This window comes from Capra hircus, chromosome 6 (assembly GCF_001704415.2).
Source record: "Capra hircus breed San Clemente chromosome 6, ASM170441v1, whole genome shotgun sequence".
Taxonomy (NCBI): Eukaryota; Metazoa; Chordata; class Mammalia; order Artiodactyla; family Bovidae; genus Capra; species Capra hircus.
The window spans coordinates 111,085,931-111,106,086 of record NC_030813.1 but is presented as its reverse complement, the minus strand read 5'-3'; the positions used below and the strand labels follow the sequence as shown (position 1 = coordinate 111,106,086).

Here is a 20,156-nt window from a genome sequence, read left to right as displayed (position 1 = left end):
AAGACATGAAAGGCCTTGTGCCTAGAAGCCCCATGGGGCCCTGCACAGTATCACTACTGGAGCAAACTATAGTCTTAGCATTATCTAAACTATGTCTTTTCCAAAGATAATCTAAGGAACTGAACTACTCTATATTTAGACACTTATGTAGTTTGTGGTATGGCCTATATTCTTCCTTGTCACCTTTGGCTCCTGTTCAAAGGTTAATAGCACATGTTAGGCATAGTGTGTTGACGTAAACTGATGACAGAGAACTGTTTTTCAGTGTAAGGTGAAGTACAGGTTCTAGGGTGTGAAAGACATAGATTAAATTCCTGATTTCCCACTCACTACCTCTATGACCTTGGACAAATAATAACTCTAAACAGTTTTTTCCTTTTCCCATCAAGTGGAAAAAATGATAGAACCTGCCACATATAGTAGTTGTGAGGATTACACATGACAATTCTCATATGAAGCACTTAAGTACCTGGTACATGATAAGACCTCAATGCATTTGAACCTCCCGCCAGTCTCCCTTCCTATCCCACCCCTCTAGATTGATACAAAGGCCCTGTTTTGAGTTTCCTGAGCCATACAGCAAATTCATCTCTGTATATCTTGATTATTGTTTTCTTCTCTTTACTTCCACCTCTATCTTTTATCTTTCTTTAATCCTCCCCCCACTCCTCGTTTCCACATCTTGTACTTTCTGTCCTACCTTTTATGCCTCTTCTTCTCCTCAGCTCTTCTGTTCTCCTGTGCCTTTGTACATGTCCCAGCATTTCTTTTTCTCACTTGTGAGGCATGAGTAAACCTCCTCTAGGGGAGAGAGCTCCACACCTTGAAAACAAGGCTAGAGAAAGTAGCACCCACATTCGGATCTGTTGCCTTCTTCTTCGAGGCAAGAATGTGCTCCAGAAATGCAAACTTGAAGTTCTAGAAATGGACACAGACTCACTGTGAGCCCAGAGGGCCACCAGATAGGAAAATGCCCAATGTGGTAGATAGCCCCCAACTTCCTACCAACTAGCTGCACTTTATTTTTATTACTTCCTTTTTTGTTTATTTGTGGCTGTGCTGGGCCTTGGTTGAGGAGCAGGGCTTTCTCTAGCTGCAGCGAGTGGGGGCTACCCTCCAGGTGCGGCGCGGGGGCTTCTCATTGTGGTGGCTTCTCTTCCTGCAGAGTGTGGGCTCTAGGGCCCTCGGGCTTCAGTAGTTGGGGCTCCAGGGCTTAGTGGGGCCGTGGTATGTGGGATCTTCCCCTACCAGGGATCACAGCCTTGTCCCCTGTATTGGCAGGTAGATTCTTAACCAGTGGACCACCAGGGAAGTCCAGGGCAGCCTAACCTTGGTGAAGAGGGTCCCGTGTCTATGTCCTATAGGAAGTGCCACAATGGCTGGGTGGTCTAAGGAAGAGAACTCAGCTAGAACTCACTGGAATGGCTTCCTAGTGACAGACTGGGAGAGGCCCACGCCAGAAGATGGGGCTGTGCAGCAGGAGATATCCGCACAGGTCTCTGGCACAGGTACAGAAAGCATCTACATGTCTGGGTGGTGGCGCAGGGCTTCTGAGAAACTGGATAGAGCTCTGCAACGGTGGCTCTAAAGATGATCGATATTAATTAAACTGAAATCTCAAAAAAACCCTCAAAACCTTAATTTTGTTTTTCAAATACAAAATTTGAAAACAAATTCGTTGCTAAAATTTCGAGGAACAAAAGTAGCTCTCCTCGCCTCCAACCAGTCATAGTCCCACCACCAAAAGCCAGTGCCAACATTCTGATACACAGCATTTCCTTTCATCCCCTTTCGAAGTGTAGTGAAGTCGCTCAGTCGTGTCCAGCTCTTTGCGACCCCATGGACTGTAGCCTACCAGGCTTCTCTGACCATGGGATTTTTCAGGCAAGAATACTGGAGTGGGTTGCCATTTCCTTCTCCAATCTCCTTTCTAAGGTATTTTAAAATATAGTTGCTGTAAGATTGTTTGTAATATAGTCATTTCTGTATTCTGACATCAAAAGTACACATGCTCATTCAAAACTCTGGAAAGAAGAGAAACATATAAAGGAGGGAGGGAATCATCTGTAACTGTGTCTCTCAGAGGAAACTTAATAAGACGCTGTGCCATTTATTTGCAATCCTTTTTATAAGCTTGGTGTGGATCATGTACAATTTTGATCATGTCGCTTTCAGTTAACCTTTTATCACACCTACTTCTACAAGGTCGTTAAAAACCCTGTCCCTTCCCTCAAGGAGGCTTCCATTCCTACTAGAAAAATAGATGTGGACCCAAGGGAAGTGTAATCAGAGTAGTCAGAGGCAGGGCAGATTAGAATATAGTTTTGGGGTAATCATAAATAGAAGGTGAAAAAGTGGAAGCACTGATGGGTTTTATTTTCTTGGGCTACAAAGCCGCTGCTGATGGAGACTGCAGCCATGAAATTAAAAGTCACTTGCTCCTTAGAAGGAAACCCAGACCATGTATTAGAAAACAGAGACATCACTTTGCCGACAAAGGTCCATATAGTCAGATGTATGATTTTTCCAACAGTCATGTACAAATGTGAGTTGGACCATAAAGAAGGCTGAGTGCCAAAGAACTAATGCCTTCAAACAGTGGTGCTGAAGAAGGCTCTTGAGAATCCCTTGGGCAATAAAGAGATCAAACCTGTCAACCCTATAGGAAATCAACCCTGAATATTCACTAGAAGGACTGATGCTGAGGTTGAAGCTCTAATACTTTGGTGACCTGACATGAAGAACTGTTTCATTGGAAAAGACCTTGATGCTGGGAAAGATTGAGGGCAGGAGAAGAGGGAGGTAGAAGATGAGACGGTTAGATAGCATCACTGACTCAAAGGACAAGAATCTGAGCAAACTCTGGGAGATACAGAGGAGTCTAGCCTGACACAGTTCATGGGGGTGCAAAGAGCTGGACACAACTTAGCAACTGAGCAACAACAACATAAAATGGCTGTACCTGAAACTAGAACTGTTGCTACTGATTATACACAACCAAACATGTTAGTATATTTAATGATTAAAAATGCTCTTAAAATGCATTATTATTGACAGATTTTTATAACTATAAGGAAAATAGGTGAACATAGAAAAATATTAAAACTGTACCAAAGGGTATGGATGTATTTAAAAAAACATTTAATTGTTTCTCATCCTAGGAGCACTGCTTACAAATTTTTGCTGTCTTATTCTAGAAACACATACTATATTAAAAAACAAAAACAAAAACAAAGGAGAACATATTTAACAAAATGTTCTCTCTGTTGTTTTTTCCCTCTTAACTTGGAACACCTTGATTTCATTCCATAGCAGCAAATATAGATGTATCTTATACTTTCTAGCGGATGCATATTTATTTGTCTATTGAATGAATGTACTATAATTTATCAACTCTCCAGTATTCTATTGAGAGACATCCAGTTGTTTCGCATTATTTTTCTCATTGTGCAAAAGCCTTTATTATACCTTTTATGACAAGCTTTTCTTTCTGTAGAGTTAAAGGCTGAATTTTGCTCCCTTCAAATTCATATATTGAAGTCCTAACCCTCAGTATCTCGGTGACTGTATTCTGAGATAGGGCCTTTAAAGAGGTGATTAAGTTAAAATGAAGTGGTTAGGGTGGACCCTAGTGCAATCTTACTGGTGTCCTTATTTGAGAAGGAGATTAGGACATAAAGCCAGACACGCACAGGCACAGAGCAAAAGCCATGTGAGGACACCGGGAGAAAGTGGCCATTTGTGAGCCAAGGAGAGAGGCCCCAGAGGACATTAAACCTGCTGACACCTCAATGCTGGACTTCCAGAACTGTGAGAAACAAAGTTTCTGTTGTTAAGTCTGTCATAGTTAGTTTTGACCACACCAGCAAAAGAATACACACAACCACTCATCTCTATTTAGTAAAAACCAATGGGAAAATAATAATAGCACTTGCTATGCAGGCCTATGTATATTTCATATTCTGAGCTTCATGTGCAAATACAGCATTTGAACGGAAAATGAAAGAAAAAAGAACGGAAAATGAAAGAAATAAAAACGAAAAACAAAACATAGCATCGGGCCTCACATTTCAACTCAGTGGCTATCTTTTCTTTTAAAAATGACACCATCCCTGCTAAGAGTTTTACTCCTAAATCAATCAACCTAGCCTGCCGTGTGTGTGTGTGTGTGTGTGTGTGTGTGTGTGTGTGTGTCACGCGCACGATTAGTTGCTTATTTTGACTGACAGTAGGATCAGCTCTGGTATGAGTTGGGTTTGGGATTCCAGCTGTTGGGGGTTGCTGCTGCTGCTGCTAAGTCGCTTCAGTTGTATCCTACTCTGTGCGACCCCATAGACAGCAGCCCACCAGGCTCCTCTGTCCCTGGGATTCTCCAGGCAAGAATGCTGGTGTGGGTTGCCATTTCCTTCTCAGTTGGGATTAGCAAAGGCCTTTCATTGTTTACTTTCACAACTAATGTGCTGCTTGCCGGGAAAACTGCTGTGTCATAAACTCAGTTAAATACAGTTAAATATAAATGCCTTAGAATGGACTTTCCCTGACTCGTAACCTTCTCCAGGGCCCTCAAAACCAGGGCTGGAAAATAGTGTTGCTGCCAAACTTGGCTTTCTCTGCCCACCAAATATGAATTAAAAAAAAATGGAGACAGAGTTTGGAGGAAATAGAAAAGTGGCTTTCTATTTCTAATCTTCAGCTGGTGGAGTGATGAGGGCGGGGTGCGGGGGGAGATGTTGGCTTCTGCCTGAAGAACTGTGCCCCTGGCCCTTCCACAAGGAGTCTAGAGGCTTATATAAGATGAGGGGGGAGGAACAAAGGGGTCAGGATCTTGTATTCTTCTTCCTCTTGTTTCAATAACAGTCACAAGCTGGTGTCAGGTAACCCAGTAATTGAGTCTGGCAGTCTGGGAGCACTGTGGCCTTCTTTCTCTAATGCAAAAAGAGAAAAACTAAGAGAGGTGGTTTGTAAAGGTGAGCCCCAGAAACAGGATGTAATTAGCATAGAATCTAATGGTAACAGGTGTGAAATGTAGCTCCTGCAGATTTAGGGGGCCAAAAAGCAAATTTAGTTACAGATTAGAGATTGTTGTTCAGACACCAAGTCAAGTCCGATTCTTTACAGCACGCCAGGCTTCCCTGTCCATCACCAACTGCCATCTAACCAACTCATCATCTACCGCCCTCTTCTCCTTTGGCCTTCAATCTTTTCCTAGCATCAGGGTCTTTTCCAGTGAGTCGGCTCTTCAAATCAGATGGTCAAAGTGACAAAATAAAAACTAGGAGTGATCAGGCCTGCTCACTATCTTTGTTCTTAGGAAAGAAAAAAAAGAAACCAACTCATTCCTCTTTTTGCCTTTTCACTGCAACAATACCAGTAAAGAGGCCTCGTGTCATCAGACATTTAGGTCACCAGGGAATGATTTGGCATTTTTCCCCTGCAGCATGCAGTTTTCAGAGAGAATGAGAGAAGGACAGGCGCTACGCGCTGTGCGTTTCTGCCGCTCTGTTTTCACGCCTTATCTAGTCCCTTGTCACCGTGACTTCTCTGTGCCTCTGTCCTCATATGTAAATGGAGTTCATACAGCCATGAATCCAGCGCTTGCGCCCTCATCAAGTTCAGATGTTGAAACCCTACTCCTCACATGATGTTATGAGGAGATGGTTGTTAGAATTCCTTCACTTTCATATGTCAGAAGAAATCATAAAGGCATGATTAAGCCAATAACCTTGACCTTAATAGCAGCTCCAGATCTGCTGTAGTTGCAGGAACCCATAAAAATGATACTAGGCTGATCAATGTCTTCTTTTTAGGGCTAAAGTTTAATGTAAATCAATCATGTATTCTGGATATATCTGGTGATTAATTATTACCTTACTCAGCACATGGTGCAAAAGTTAATAGCTTTTTCTGAAGGGAAGAATGACCCACGGGACTTATTACTTTTTTTTATTATTACTTTCTTTCATTTTATTATCTTAAATTCCCTGAAATGACCAGTCCAACCTGGCTGTTACTACTGTTCAGCTAACTACACTGCTTCAAGGTCTAGGTTACAGTGAAACTGTGTAGAATGCCTTTTTTTATTTGTTTATTTGTTACACACCTATTCCATGTGCCTGGTTCTTGGGGTATACTGGTGAACGACAGACACAAACTGATATCGTGAAACAAAATATGGTGAGAATCTGCCAGCAATGCAGGTGACCAGGGTTTGATTCCTGGGTTGGGAAGAGCCCCTGGAGAAGCAAATGGCAACCCACTCTGGTATTCTTTCCTGGAGCATCCTCTGGGCAGAGGAGCCTGGCCAGCTACAGTCCGTGGGGTTGCAGAGTTGGACACAGCTGAGCGACTAACACGAGAAATGGGGAAATTACAGAATGCTATGAACTTCTCTCTTCTTTCTTTATTCAACAAAGATTGAGTACTCAGCGTATGTATGAAAGGCATTGTCCTAAGTGCTGAGGATAAAACTGTCACGCGAGTGTATGTTCCTTGATTCCTTGTCTCGTCACAACAAAGATTTGGAGTGATGGACTTTAAAGCCCGCTTGGCGAGTCACAGCTCTCAGGTCTTGGATAGACCGTGTTATAGCTCTCAGGTCTCGAATGGACCATGCTATAGCTATTAGACAAATCAGTGTTACAGCTCTATTTTATTTAGAAGACAGCAGGAAAATCCATCTTCGAGGCGTGAGGGTACGTCGATCTAAAGACACGAGGAGAAGAGCACCCCAGCGCGCAGGAGAGCAAGCTGGCTTTGGCTCTTCTATTTATATGTTTCTCTCTCCCTGGGCCTGTCTTATGTAAACTGGGCCAGCCAGGAGTGTTGTTTGTTTTACCTGAGGTCCTCACTCCGGTCCTCGGACCTTCTTTTGTTTCATTTTCGCGGGCTTTTCCCTTCCTTGCCTGTAGCCACTGCCATTTTGGACTCCTTTTCCCTGTTTTACCTACCTAACAAAACCATGTGTCTAGTCTCATGGAGCTCATTGCTCTGTGTAACTGGTTAACCTGAGGTTGTCACATTTCGAGACAACTTTAGTGACAGATCAGAATAGGGTAAAGAAACAGAAGGAAAATAAGAAAATGTCTTCTGAGGGATATCAGAAAATATAGACACAAAGCCATAGTGAAATAGTAGAGTTTAAAAAGAATGAAGACAGGGGCAGAGGATGAGAGAAAATGAAATAGCTATCAAGGACCTTCTCTATATTCTATTATACAAGAATTGTTCCCATTTCTCAGACAGACTATGTACAAGTCATCATCTCTGTATCCCACACAACTAACAGAATGCCTGGTACGGTATCACTGGGCCTAGGTCATATGGCCAGATTCCTCACTTACTAATTTGTAGGATGCTAGGCAATCATCACTGAGACTTGGTTTTCTGCAGTACACCTCACACAGTTCAGTCACTTTAGTTGTGTCTGACTCTGTGACCCTATGGACTGTAGCCTGCTAGGCTCCTCTGTCCATGGGATTTTCCCAGCAAGAATATTGGAGTGGGTTGCCATGCCTTCCTCCAGGGGATCTTCCTGATTCAAGGATGAAATGCACGTCTCCTGTGGCTTCCGCATTGCAGGTGGATTCTTTACCACTGAGCCACTGGGGAAACCCTACTATGCGCTAGGTACTATTATAAGCAATTCAACTATATGAACTCTCTTAATTCTCATAACAATCCTATGAGGTAGGTATTTGTCTCAGTTGCTCAGACTGTTAAAATACCACAGACAGTGAAAGTTGCTCAGTCGTGTCTGACTTTTTGAGACTCCGCAGACTGTAGCTTGCCTGACTCCTCTGTTCATGGAATTCTCCAGGCAAGAATACTGGAGTGGGTAGCCTACCCCTTCTCCAAGGGATCTTCCCAACCCAGGAATTGAACCCCGGTCTCCTGCGCTGCAGGCAGATTCTTTTACCAGTTGAGCTACTAGGGAAGCCTATGCATAGGCAGGGTGGCTTATAAGCGGTTGAAATTTATTTTTCCTAGTTCTGGAGGTTGGAAGTCCAAGATCAGGTGTCAGCATGGCGAGGGCCTGACTGTTGATTTCACACATCTTCACATGCAAATAAGCAGAGAAGGGTAGTGAGCTCCTTAGGGACTCATTATCAGGGTTTTACTTTCATGACTTCATCTAATCCTGTTACCTCCCAATTGCCTACCTCCCAATTGCCCACCTCATAACATCCCATGAGGAGTAGGGTTTCAACATTTGAATTTGAGGGGGGCACAAGCATTGAGTTCATGGCTGTATTAACCCCATTACATATATGAGGAACCTGAGGCACAGAGAAGTTAGGGAAGCTTGCTCAAGGTCACACATGTAGTATCCCTCAAACCAGGAATCCAACTTCAGCACTAAACTGTGCTCTTAAAAACTGCTCATAGTGCCTTTCAATAAGTGGCACATAGTAAGATTAGAAATAAACGAAAGCATTCTTATTCAAAGTTCTTATACTTTTCTACTCCATCATTTATTGAATATTCATCAAACCCCTATGTTGTCTTGGAACTCTCATAGTACGGATGCAAGGGTTGAACAGAATACACCTGCTTCTTGCTCTCCTGGAGTTTACAGTCATTAAGCAAATTACATAACAGGGCTTCCCAGACGGCTCAATGGTAAAGAATCCACCTGCCGATTCAGGAGATGCAGGATACATGGGTTCAATCCCTGGGTCAGAAAGATCCCTCGGAGGAAATGCCAACCCACTCAAATAATCTCGCCTCGGAAATCCCATGGACAAAGAAGCGTGATGGGCTACAGTCCATGGGGGTCACAAAGAGTTGGAGGTGACTGAACAAACACACACACCCCATAACCCAGGTTTTCAACCTTTCCTGTTTTCCTTCGCATTTATCTGCGTGTTCATGAACCCTCCAACCAACCAGCTGTGGACTAAAAAATACAGTCAAAACCTGAAAGTAGAGAGTTAATTTTATTTGATGGGACCAGTTAGGACCCAAGCTGGGGAGACAGCATCTCAGTAGCTCAGAGAAAACCGCTCCAAGGAGGCAGGAGGGGGGAGTCAGGCTATATACAGGTTTGCAACAAAGGGAGGCAGGCAGCCTGAACATCAAAGATTATTGTCATGTAAGAAAAATCAAATACATAGCGTGCTATGTATGGGAAGACGCCAGCCTCTGGGCTCACTGAATTCATCTCTCAGCTATCTGGGGCCAATCCTGTTTCCTCAATCACCTTAAGGAGTGGCAGATAGCTGCTTCTTGCCTCCGCCACCCTCCGCCCCAGGAGCAACCCCCCGACCCCCCAGGGAGTGGGTGGCAGCATCTGTTGGATCACAGACACTGTGTTCCCTTTCGGGCACCCTCATTTACATTGGGATGCCAGAAATCGCTGATGGCCGTAAAACATTTATTTATTGACATGGCAGGCAATATTTTCACTTCACACAGTCCAGGTCTGATCTGGACGAGCAAAGCCCATAACAGGGTCTTCCTCGGTCTCCTGGAGGACCGAGGCCAGGATGAGTCGACCTGTCGGGGAGAGACTGACCTTTTTCTTGCTAGGGACCTGGCTTAAGTATTCTTTCTCTCTGAGTCTCAGCTCAAAATGGAGGGATGAGTCCTAAATTTCTTTCCCCGCAACCGACTTTCTGGGATTATTTACCCTCGAGACTCCCCAGCACCCAGGGCCCTTACTGACAACCCTGACCGGGTATTTCGGAGCTTCACGCGTCTTCCCGCCTTTGATTCCCAGGAGACATTTTCCCTCCCAGGAGTCTTCCTTCACGATTCCACTCGGCCTTCCCGCCCAGCCCCCAGCCCCGGGGTTCCGCGCCCGCCCTCAAGCCCAGGGGCCGCCATTGTCCGGCCTCGGCCTGCTCTCGGTGTTCCGAGTTCTGGAGCTCCCCAGACCCGGTTCCCCTCATCGCTGAGGACCCCTGACCGGCGGGCAGGGAGGTCAGCGTTCCGGCCCGCATGCATCGGGAAAGGCAGGGAGGCGAAGGGCGGCTCGTGGGGGCCGGGGCGCGCCCAGCGCAGGCGCTCAGGCGAACTGGGCGGCCGGGCCGACCGACCGCGGCCCTTTGTACTCGGCGCCTCGGCCTCAAGGCCTGGTGGGCGTAGCGGCCAAGAGGAGCGCCGACAACGCCTCTGAGACGACACCCTCTCCCCTCAGATCGTGTCTTTTCTGTCGCGAAACGTTAACAGAGAAACAAACAGGGGAAAAGACTCGGTTTCTTTCTCGGGCAGACGAGGAACGAGAGTGGAGCTGGGAGGTGGAAGCGCGAGCCTCCACAGCGCGAAGGGTCACGTGGGGCGGCGGGGACCGCATGGCGGCGGCGGCCCGCGCGCGCCCCCGCGCCCCCGCCTGCCGGGCAGCCCGGGCGCGCGCGCCGACGGGGCGGGCGCATGCGCAGGGGGGCGCGCCGCCTCTGCCCCGCGGCGAGGGTGTCTATGGAGAGGCGGCGGCCGCGGCTGCTGAGGCGGCAGCGGCTGAGGCGGTGGCGATGGCGCCCTTCCCCGAAGAAGTGGACGTCTTCACCGCGCCGCACTGGCGGATGAAGCAGCTGGTGGGGCTCTACTGCGACAAGGTACCGTTGTGCGGGGCCTCGGGCTCCGGGCGGCGCGCGGGCGGAGGAGAGGCGCGGGCCGGGTCTCCGGGCGGGCCGGGCCTGCGCGGCGCCCTCAGCGTCCAGGGGCCGCGCGCCGCGCGAACCGCCGCCTGCGCAGCTGTCAGCGCGGCGCTTTCCCCGGCAGCCCGCGCCCCGCCGGGCCGGCCGCCTCGGACGTGCCCCCGGGAGCTCGCGGCGCGGCCCCCTCCAGGCCGAGGGCCTGGCCACCCGCCGCCCTCGGGGGCGCGCTGCCCGCGGCCGCGCCGGGCCTCCCGCCGGGTCCCCTGGGGGAGCGGGGCACCTTCGCCCCCTTGCCCCCTGCCGACCCCTGGGGACCCGGGCCGGCTACCTGCGGGCCTCCTCCGCGCGGCGCAGGCCGTCCTCGCAGCTGCACCCCCTCCCCTTTCAGCCTTGTCCCCTCCGCCCTGCCCCGGCCGGCTTTGGGGGAGCCTCCCCGTGCCTCCTTAACTATCACTCATCCATCCTTCTGAACCCCTGACCTGCATCTTCTTCCCAACTCCGTCTGCCCGTTATTATTATTTTTTAAGCGCCCTCAGCTTTGCAGGGGCTTGATGTGGGAGAAAGGTTTCGTGGCTTACGAAGCAGAGAACATTCACTCTTTTATTTGCGGTCTTTTTTTTTTTTTTTTTTTCTTTTCCCCCTTGCAACTTTGATTGTCCGGAGCGTTTACTGGAGGTCGGTTTTGTTATGAGACAGCTATTCTCTGCTGGAATTCTTTACGTGGGCTCGAATAAAAGGGCCTGGGAACAAGTTGGTGGAACTGCGAGAGCCGTTTTGTACTCTCAATAGGTGCAGCCTAAAGCTGAAAAAGCACATTTGTGGAGCTATCCCAGGGCTTTTTGCCTATGATTTTAAAACAGTGTTAGGAGTCCGCATTTTTGTCAAATGTTTGTGTTGGGGAGAGGCCACCTACGGGTATTCTGAGACCTTCTGGCAATCCTGCTTTGTGTAGCAGTGAATCAAACAAAAAAGCACTTAAAGACCTCTAATGCTTCAGCGTAGAAGTCAACTTTGATGAACTTTCAGAAATGACAGCACTGTTGAGAGAAAAGAGGTGTTCTTACAGCCCAGTGAGTTGGTTGGAGGATGCCCTCAGTGTTCAGTGCCAGGCCACACTTAGAAAAGCATCCACAACCATCTTTTTCCTCTCTCCATTTTGAAAATTAAAAACACACGATTCAGATATCGGTTTAAATACCAGGATAGTCTAGGATAGTGGTTCTCAACCTTCTTTGCTGATTAGAATCACCTGAAAGCTGTTAAAAGTCCCAAGTCCCGATGCCCTAACCACCTCAATCAGCATCTCTGAGGGTGGGACCTGGCATCAGGTATTTAATTTAAAGTTCTCTGTGAGTCCAGCCTGCAGCCAAGGGTAAGAGCCACTTATCCAGGAGAAACATAATAAGTGGGTAAGTGGTCAGTTAAGTCTATAACTTTTGGATTTTTGAGTTAGCCTACTGTAGTGTTTTTACCTGCTCTGACCTTTGAACTTAGTTATTCTGACACTATCTTTCAATTGCAGGAAAGAAAAAAAATGGGGAGGTTTTTTTAACTTTCTCGGAACTGAAAAGGTAAAGTTAATGAGGAAGTAATAGAATGTGAAGTCTTCTATTATAGGTTGGGGAGAGGCAGCTCAAGACCACCTGGAATCGTTTTGAACATTTTGGTGCATTTTTCTAAGGGCTTAATGGCTTTCATCACAATTCCAAATGATAGTGACCCTCCCCAAATAGTTAAGGATCACAACTTTATTTAGTTACATGCTAGACTGCTGCTGCTGCTAAATGACTTCAGTCGTGTCCGACTCTGTGCAGTCCCATAGACTGCGGCCCACCAGGCTCCCCTGTCCCTGGGATTCTCCAGGCAAGAACACTGGAGTGGAGTGCCATTGCCTTCTCCAACATGCTAGACTAATCAGCCCTATTTAAAAAATTTGAAGCAGTCAGTCACTAATGTTGTGTGTCATTACCTGGTGATTGAGAAGGTTAGAACAAATTTTGAAAATACAGTGCCCTTTTTAAAAGCAATATTTTAGTCAAATAAGATTCTTGGTAGTTCAGTGTACCTTCTTGAAGGCATTTTCAATTTGATATATCAGAAATTAAAATTGTCATTAATTTTGAATTAATTAGATTGTTGTATATATTCATCAGGAAGATTAATTCCAATTTTTATAAACTGTGGATCAGAGACCAAGGTGATTTAGGGGGAAAAATGCATAGGAATTCTACATCTGGATTTCTTTTTGATGCTAATAGTTAATTGAAATTTCTCCTAGTATGTCCTTGGGGGCTAGAAGAGAAAAAAGTATTTTATGATGGCTGAATTGGCTCAAAGGACTATATGTTTTTATTCATTTTTCACCTCAACTTTTGCCTTTGTTTGGATAGACAAGGGGTATCCAACCCAAACAGCATATAGTAAAACCTCAGAAAATGAGAACTAGTTTTTGTACTTAAAAGGATACAAGATATGTTAATTCATGGTATTCTTTATGTTGTCTCTGAGTGCTCAGTAATTATAAAGAAGTCAGTTTTATTTTGAATATTGACTTTTCAAGTATGGTATATTTTAGAAGCATTCGTTTGTTTATTAGTAACAACCATTATTTATGTGCTTAGGCTAGTTTATTTAGAATAATTTATTCTGAAGTTGTGAGCTGTATTAAATATTGCTGTATAATACCTAATTTAATACTTTGCTCATGGGTTTTCTTTTAACATTTATAGAAGGTTTTATGGAAAAGTTTTTTACTCTTGTTATCCAGATAGCAGTCTTTTTAGTTAGGTAAAAGCAGAGATATTTCTGTTCTATAGCTGGCGATATGTAGGCTTAGATTAGTTAGACCAAGTTTGCATAAGTAGTCAATGATGGATCCAAATGGAAGCCAAGTCAGGATCCTGATCCCTAGTTTAATTTTCTTTGTATGAAGCCAGAATAGTTTCTGAAAAAATTTTTGGTGACAATCTATTATGAAATCTTGCTAATTCACTCACCTTCCAAATTGGGTTGATTTTAGGCAATATTTATATTGGATCACATCCTTTTTCCAGTTTATTCTAATGCCTCAGTTTTTCCCTAATCCTCAAAACTTAACAGCATTAATTCTGCCAGTGAGCGTGGAGTTTTTACTGTCAGTCGGCCCTGTAATAGCTTGTATTGGCCGTTTGAGACCGTTTCTGTTCTTCAGATGATTGTCTTAAGGTTTATGCTGTGTGGAAATCCAGATGACCTATGGTGGAAGCAAAGGGGGTGATATTTGGTCAGCTTTACATTAAAGGGCCAGAAGTGGGCTTACAGTCTCTTTGAGTTGATCTCTGAGAGCAAAGTATGTGATGGTTGTAAGGACGTGCATGGTACAGAGATTTCTAGACTTACACGTTGACCAGCTATAAAAAGTTAACTTGGTGGAGGCTTTATGGAGTGCCCAAGTTTTTCAGATAAGAATCTTATGCCATCTATTTTATCATTTTATAAAGATAGGACATTTTATGACCAAAACCTTATGGAGAAAACAAGCTCAGAATACTTTGAACAGATTTTAAAAAAAAATTGAATGAGTATATCTTTATGAAGAATATATTAAGTTTTCCTTGTTATTCTATTTCTCTGCATACCTGTTAAGACTGTTATTGACTGACATTGGGAAGATTGATTTATTGGAGAGAATATTGAATTGAGAGCTAAGGAGGGGAAAGAAAAGGGAATTCAACGCATTCTTATTACGCGCTTTCTTATTTTTAATCCTTACAAGAGCCCTGTGAGACAGGTATTGTCCTTATTTAAAGATGAGGAAACAGACTTAGTGGTTAAGTATTAATAACTTAACAAACTACCTCACTCAACTTCGAACCCAGGTCTCCCGCATTGCAGGCAGACACTTTACCGAACCCGGGTCTCCCGCATTGCAGGCAGACGCTTTACTGTCTGAGCCACCAGGGAAGCCCAACTAGTAATTAGGAGAGGCTGAATTTTCGTCTTTAGGACTCTTTTTTCCTTTCTGAAGCCCATGTTTTTGTGTTACCGTACTGGTTCTGCTCCTTATTACTAATTACATGATTTTATGCGAACATTTCATTGGTGGTTCATAGGTTTTCTGTCAGTTTGAGCAGATAATTACTAAGGTTTCTTCATTTAGTGTAAATCTGTCTTGATTAAATGAAAGGATTATCTGGCTGAGGAACGAAAAAGTAAAAACTACTTGGGGTAATATTGTTTGAGTTTTTGTTACGCTGTTTTTCATATCTGTTTTTGAACTTAATACATAGTCTTTTATAAGTCTTTAAACTTCACATCAGTTTAAAGCCAGGCTGTAAGTATGATTTTTACATTGTAGAGTGTCTGAGACAGAAAGTCAGTTATAAATTCTTTGAAAATATAGGAGATACAATATACTGAATGTTGTTATTTGTTGATTGTATGTATCCTGGTCCTGTGTTAAGTTTGCCATACATCAGAGGATATAAGCTTGTAGGTCACTTTGGAACTTCTATAATCCTACAGTGTTTTTCAGAATGAGTTCTGTGACCCATTAGTGGGTCATGGAATCAGTTTTGTGGATCAGAAATAGCATTAAAAACGTGAAATAGAAAAGTAAATGATAAAGAGTACCTCACAGGTTAGGGAGGGAAGTATTGTTTCCTGAAATTTGGTTGAAGTGTCTGTGACGTGTATGTTTCTGGACTGGACAGTATTTCATACTAAAGGTCGTGGTTAAGCATGGTTGAAAAAACACTTCTTTGGAGCCGTGCTTCTCAGCTGCAGCACTGTTCACATTGTGGGCCAGATGATGCTTTGTTGTGGAGGCTGTCCTGTGCATTGTAGATGTTTAGTCCTTTCCTGCCATACCCACTAAGATGGAGTAGAGACAACTAAACAGTCTCTAGACCTTGTCCGTGCGTTCCTTGGGGGGCAAAACCAACCTCTTAGTGAGAAGGAGTCCTTTAGAGCAAGCACTGACAGTTTACTCTGTTGGATCTGAAAAGATGGCTTCATGATAGAGACTACCATGGTATCTTGTGGGAAGTAAGTAGGTTTCACAGGCCCAGACACTTGATCTCTGTTTTGTGTCTGCGAGTTGTATGGTTTGGGATAAGTTATTTTCTCTGAGCTTCAGGTTTTTCACCTATAAAATGTAAATGTAACATCAATTTACTAGGATTGTTGTTAAAAATTAAGTAATACATGAAATTATTTAGTATAGTACCTACCACATGTAGGCCTCAGTATGTCCTCGATGTTATTAGTGTCTAGGTTTATTTATTTATTTTTTTCAATCAAGTCTCTATGATTGAATAACTTTGCAGAGGCAAGCAATTTTAAGCAATGATTCATCTACATAACTTTTTAAAAAGTTAATTTGTATATGCTCAGGTTATTCTTTTCACTGCACTGACTTTAGATACCTGGTTAAAGACAGTTGCTCTTTTCAAGTGGAGAAAAACTGTTGGGTAGAATAAGGACTTCTAATGATAACTTTATTTGGGCTAAATAGCTCAGTTGGTAAAGAATCTCTCTGCAATGCAGGAGATCTCGGTTTAGTTCCTGGCTTGGGAAGATCCCCTGGAGAAAGAAATGACAACCCACTACAGTATTCTTTGCCTGGAGAACTCATGGGCAGAGGATCCTGGCGGGCTACAGTCCGTGGAGTCACAAGAGTTGGACACAACTGAGTGACTAACACTTTCACTTTCACTTTTTCATAGGGATAAGAGAAAAACCTAAGTAGGATTATGTATGTTATATTCCTTGTTCTTTAAATGTATTAACTTATTGCCACAAGAGCCTTATTAGGTAGTTAATGTCATTAGACCTGTTTACTGGGGAAGAAGCCGAGTGAAGGGACGAAGCCGGCAGAGATGGGTTCACACTGAAGCAGGCTGGCTGCAGTCAGCATCTGCAACCAATCTGCGGAGCTGACCCTGTACTGCGGAGTCCTTTCCTCTGATTCGGGTCCTCAGTCTGTAGCATGACCTGGTCTTTACCTGAGCTTGTTACTAAATGTGAAAGATTTTCTAGTAGTCCAGTGAGAACGTATGCCAAGCTTCCTGTGTGTCTTTGCAGATGTTATTTTCCATAACTTGCATGAGGACATTATTTAGTTTTCTGCTATCCTGTTTGTTTTTTAAAAAATTTTACAGTTATCATTAATGCTTTCATTTGTTATACCTCTCATCAACATCTCTACTGACTCATTTTTAATATGATGACACATGATAGTATTTGCTGAGATTAGCCACTAGTGAATTTTGTTGTAATTTTGTGTGACATTTCTTAGGATAAAATTTACAACCTTCGGTTAACCAACTCTATCCAGTCAGTTATTTTTGTGTGGCTAAGGAGCTAAGAATGATTTTTACATTTTTAAGTCTTTGGGAAAAATAAGAATAATATTTTATGACATGCAAAAATATATGAAATTAAAATTTTAGTGCCCACAAATATCAATAAAGTTTTATTGGAATATGGCCATGGATTCATGTGACTACTTACGTGCTACAACAACTAATTAAATAGTTGCTACAGATGGTATGCCGCACAAAACTTAAAATACCTGGCCCTTTACAGAAAAAGTTGCCAGCACCTGTTATAAGTAATTTATTTATTGTGGTTAGTTTGTTATTTTATTTCCCATCACTAGAATGTAAACTTCATAAAGGCAGAGACGTCTGTTTTGTTCACTGAGCTATCCCAACTACCAGAAACAGTGACTGGCTTATAATAGCTGCTCATTAAATATTTGAATAAGGTTAAAAAACCCACATGAGTTTTTATAAAAATGAATGATTAAATTTCAAAGTAATGATAGCTAATATTTGCTAAGCACCAATTTAATCTCACAGCAGCGATGTGAAGTACAGGTAGTTTTATCATTCCCATTTAATATGGAGAAGAAACTAAGACACTGGCGAAAAATAGCTTGCCCAGAGTTACTGAGCCTAGTAGACAAGTAGGAGGGAACCACCCCTAGAGAATCTGACTCTAACGTCTGTTTTTTTGTAAATGACCCTTATGCCTCATTCCTCTGCCTTTCACAGAAGATCCTTGGTTAAATTATATAGTGGAATAGTCTTACTTTAGGAGTCTGTCATCTTTCTGATGCTGCGCCATGAGCCTGGTCTTCTTGCCCAAAACAGGCAATTAAGACACCATAGATTCCTCTCCATTTTCGGGATACTAGATTAGACTTGGCAGAACAAGTCTAGGAAGTATGGTGTTTGTAGCTTCTTCTTCATTTCCTCTGTGTTTTTTTTTAACCTAATTAGATTTTCACATTTAAAATGGGTTTTGAAACTGGAATTGACATCATAGAAGATGGATTGAATATGACAGTGGAGATAACAGAAGGTTTGAATATTACTTTGAACTTGAGCTTGAATCAAGTTTCTTGATAATATGTATGCTTTCAACATGAGAATTTAACTTGACATTAAATGCAGAAAAATAAAATTATATCAGGATTGTCATTTTCTCTTGTTGAACAGAATTAGAGAAAGTGACTGTGTATATATTTATTTATATTTTCATTGATTGTTAGCCTTTTCCTTCAAGAGCATGTACTTTCTTATGCCCGGATGTACAAGATTGTCACATTGTACTGCTGAAGTGCCTCCACTCTAGAAAAGTACATGGTTCCTTATATAAAATGCTAAGTGTTTACTGTGGTTTTCTTTAAAAAAAAAAAAAAAAAGAGTTCTCCTAAAATTATCTAATAATGTTCTAATAGCTTAGTACTTTATTTTCTGAACAGATCAGACTCATTTTGATATTAAAATTCAAACAATTTATAATAGAAAGTTTCTGAATTTTTTATATTATAAAAGTAGTATAATAGCATACAGGGCATTTGAACAAAGAAAAAAGAGTGTCACTTTATCCTAACACAGCTCCTTTAATGTTTACATATAACTCTATGAAGTATCTGCATTAAGTATATGGAATTTAGTATATAGAATATAGAGTAATGGAATTTTAGGTTTTGAGGGAGTCTGGTTTAATCTCATACTTAAAGAAACTGTGTGATTTGTTGGTGTATACATCCTTTCCTTCAGAAATCAACATCTTCCTGACCTGGGGCACTTTTTATTATACCATTAAAACTTATAATTTAGGACTTTCCTTTTCTGCTTTAACGAAGTGTAAGGGAGGTATTTTGCTCTATACAAAACTAAATAGGAATGCATTTGAATATTTCCTTTTGATGCATATTTGCATGTACTTATTATGACTTCTCTTTAAATTTTTTCCAGCTTTCTAAAACCAACTTTTCCAACAACAATGATTTCCGTGCTCTTCTGCAGTCTCTGTATGCTACTTTTAAGGAGTTCAAAATGCATGAGCAGATTGAAAATGAATACATCATTGGTTTGCTTCAGCAACGCAGCCAGACCATTTATAATGTTCATTCTGACAATAAACTCTCTGAGATGCTTAGCCTCTTTGAAAAGGGTCTGAAGAATGTTAAGGTGAGTTGTACAAATGGATATTTATCACAGCTTGTGCCATCTTCTGATATGTCATTGGCAAAACTTGTTAGTGTTTCATAGCAGATGATAGCTAGACTGACCCTTGTTGCCTTTTGCTGAAGATAGACCAAGGTGGCAAGAGATTGAGGATGCATAGATAATTGAGGGTTATCAAATGCTGAGGGTGATGGGGGTAGGGTAGATAAACTGATTCTGGATGATTTTTGCTGAAACTGGAATAACTGGGCCAAGGACAGACCTCAGGGTCAGAGCCTAATTGAGAAGACTCAGTGAAGCCTGAGAAGACTCAGGTTTGTGAGCATCTTTGTCATACCTCTTTGTGGTTGGTTAGTTGCTGTTTTGCTACCCTATAGCCGGTAGCCCGCCAGGCTTCTCAGTCCATGGAATTCTCCGGGCAAGAGTGCTGGAGTGGGTTGCCATACCCTCCTCCAGGGGCTCTTTCTGACTCAGAGATCAAACCTGGGTCTCCTGCTTTACAGGCAGATTCTTTATCACTGAGCCACTAGGGAAGCCCCAGGAGATGCAGTCATTGGTGACTAAAGGTAAGATGGGCTTCTCGCATAGCTCAGTTGGTAAAGAATTCACCTGCAATGCAGGAGACCTGGGTTTGATTCCTGGGTCCCAAAGATCCCCTGGAGAAGGAAACGGCAACCCACTCCAGTATTCTTGCCTGGGAAATCCCATGGACAGAGGAATCTGACAGGCTACAATCCATGGGGTCACAAGAGTTGGACACGACTTAGTGATTAAACCACCACCAAAGCTAAGATTGTTACTTAGAATGAACAGGGCCATAGGGCTGATTACAAAGAATAATTTTTAATTGTGTAACATAAGATTAAAGATATTGTTGGGTATCATTTAGGATAATTGTGTAGAGAAATTTCTCTATTAATTATATTTATTTATTATAGGGTATTTGAAATTTGATCTTCCTCTGTCCCCCTTTTGGCTTGGTGAATCATGGACTTCAGTTGCAGCTCTGTCAGACCACCATGGACCTTTCATTGATAAGTTTATATTCTAGAAAGAGTGTTGTGCAGCAGGGAAGAGGATGGATTGAAGGGAAAGAAAA

At 43.0% G+C, this 20,156-nt stretch overlaps 1 protein-coding gene across 2 annotated transcripts in view; it reads left to right on the top strand.

Annotated features, from left to right (window-relative positions):
- FBXL5 (F-box and leucine rich repeat protein 5) overlaps positions 10,349-20,156 on the top strand; it is a 43,590-nt gene continuing 33,782 nt past the window's right edge. The window contains exons 1-2 of one of the 2 annotated variants that reach the window (XM_018049744.1): positions 10,349-10,553; positions 18,845-19,060. In XM_018049744.1, coding sequence (XP_017905233.1) covers positions 10,470-10,553; positions 18,845-19,060 — 300 coding nt within the window. In that variant the 5' untranslated portion in view covers positions 10,349-10,469. The remainder of the gene's footprint in view (positions 10,554-18,844; positions 19,061-20,156) is intronic. The other variant, XM_018049745.1, reaches the window with a different exon arrangement.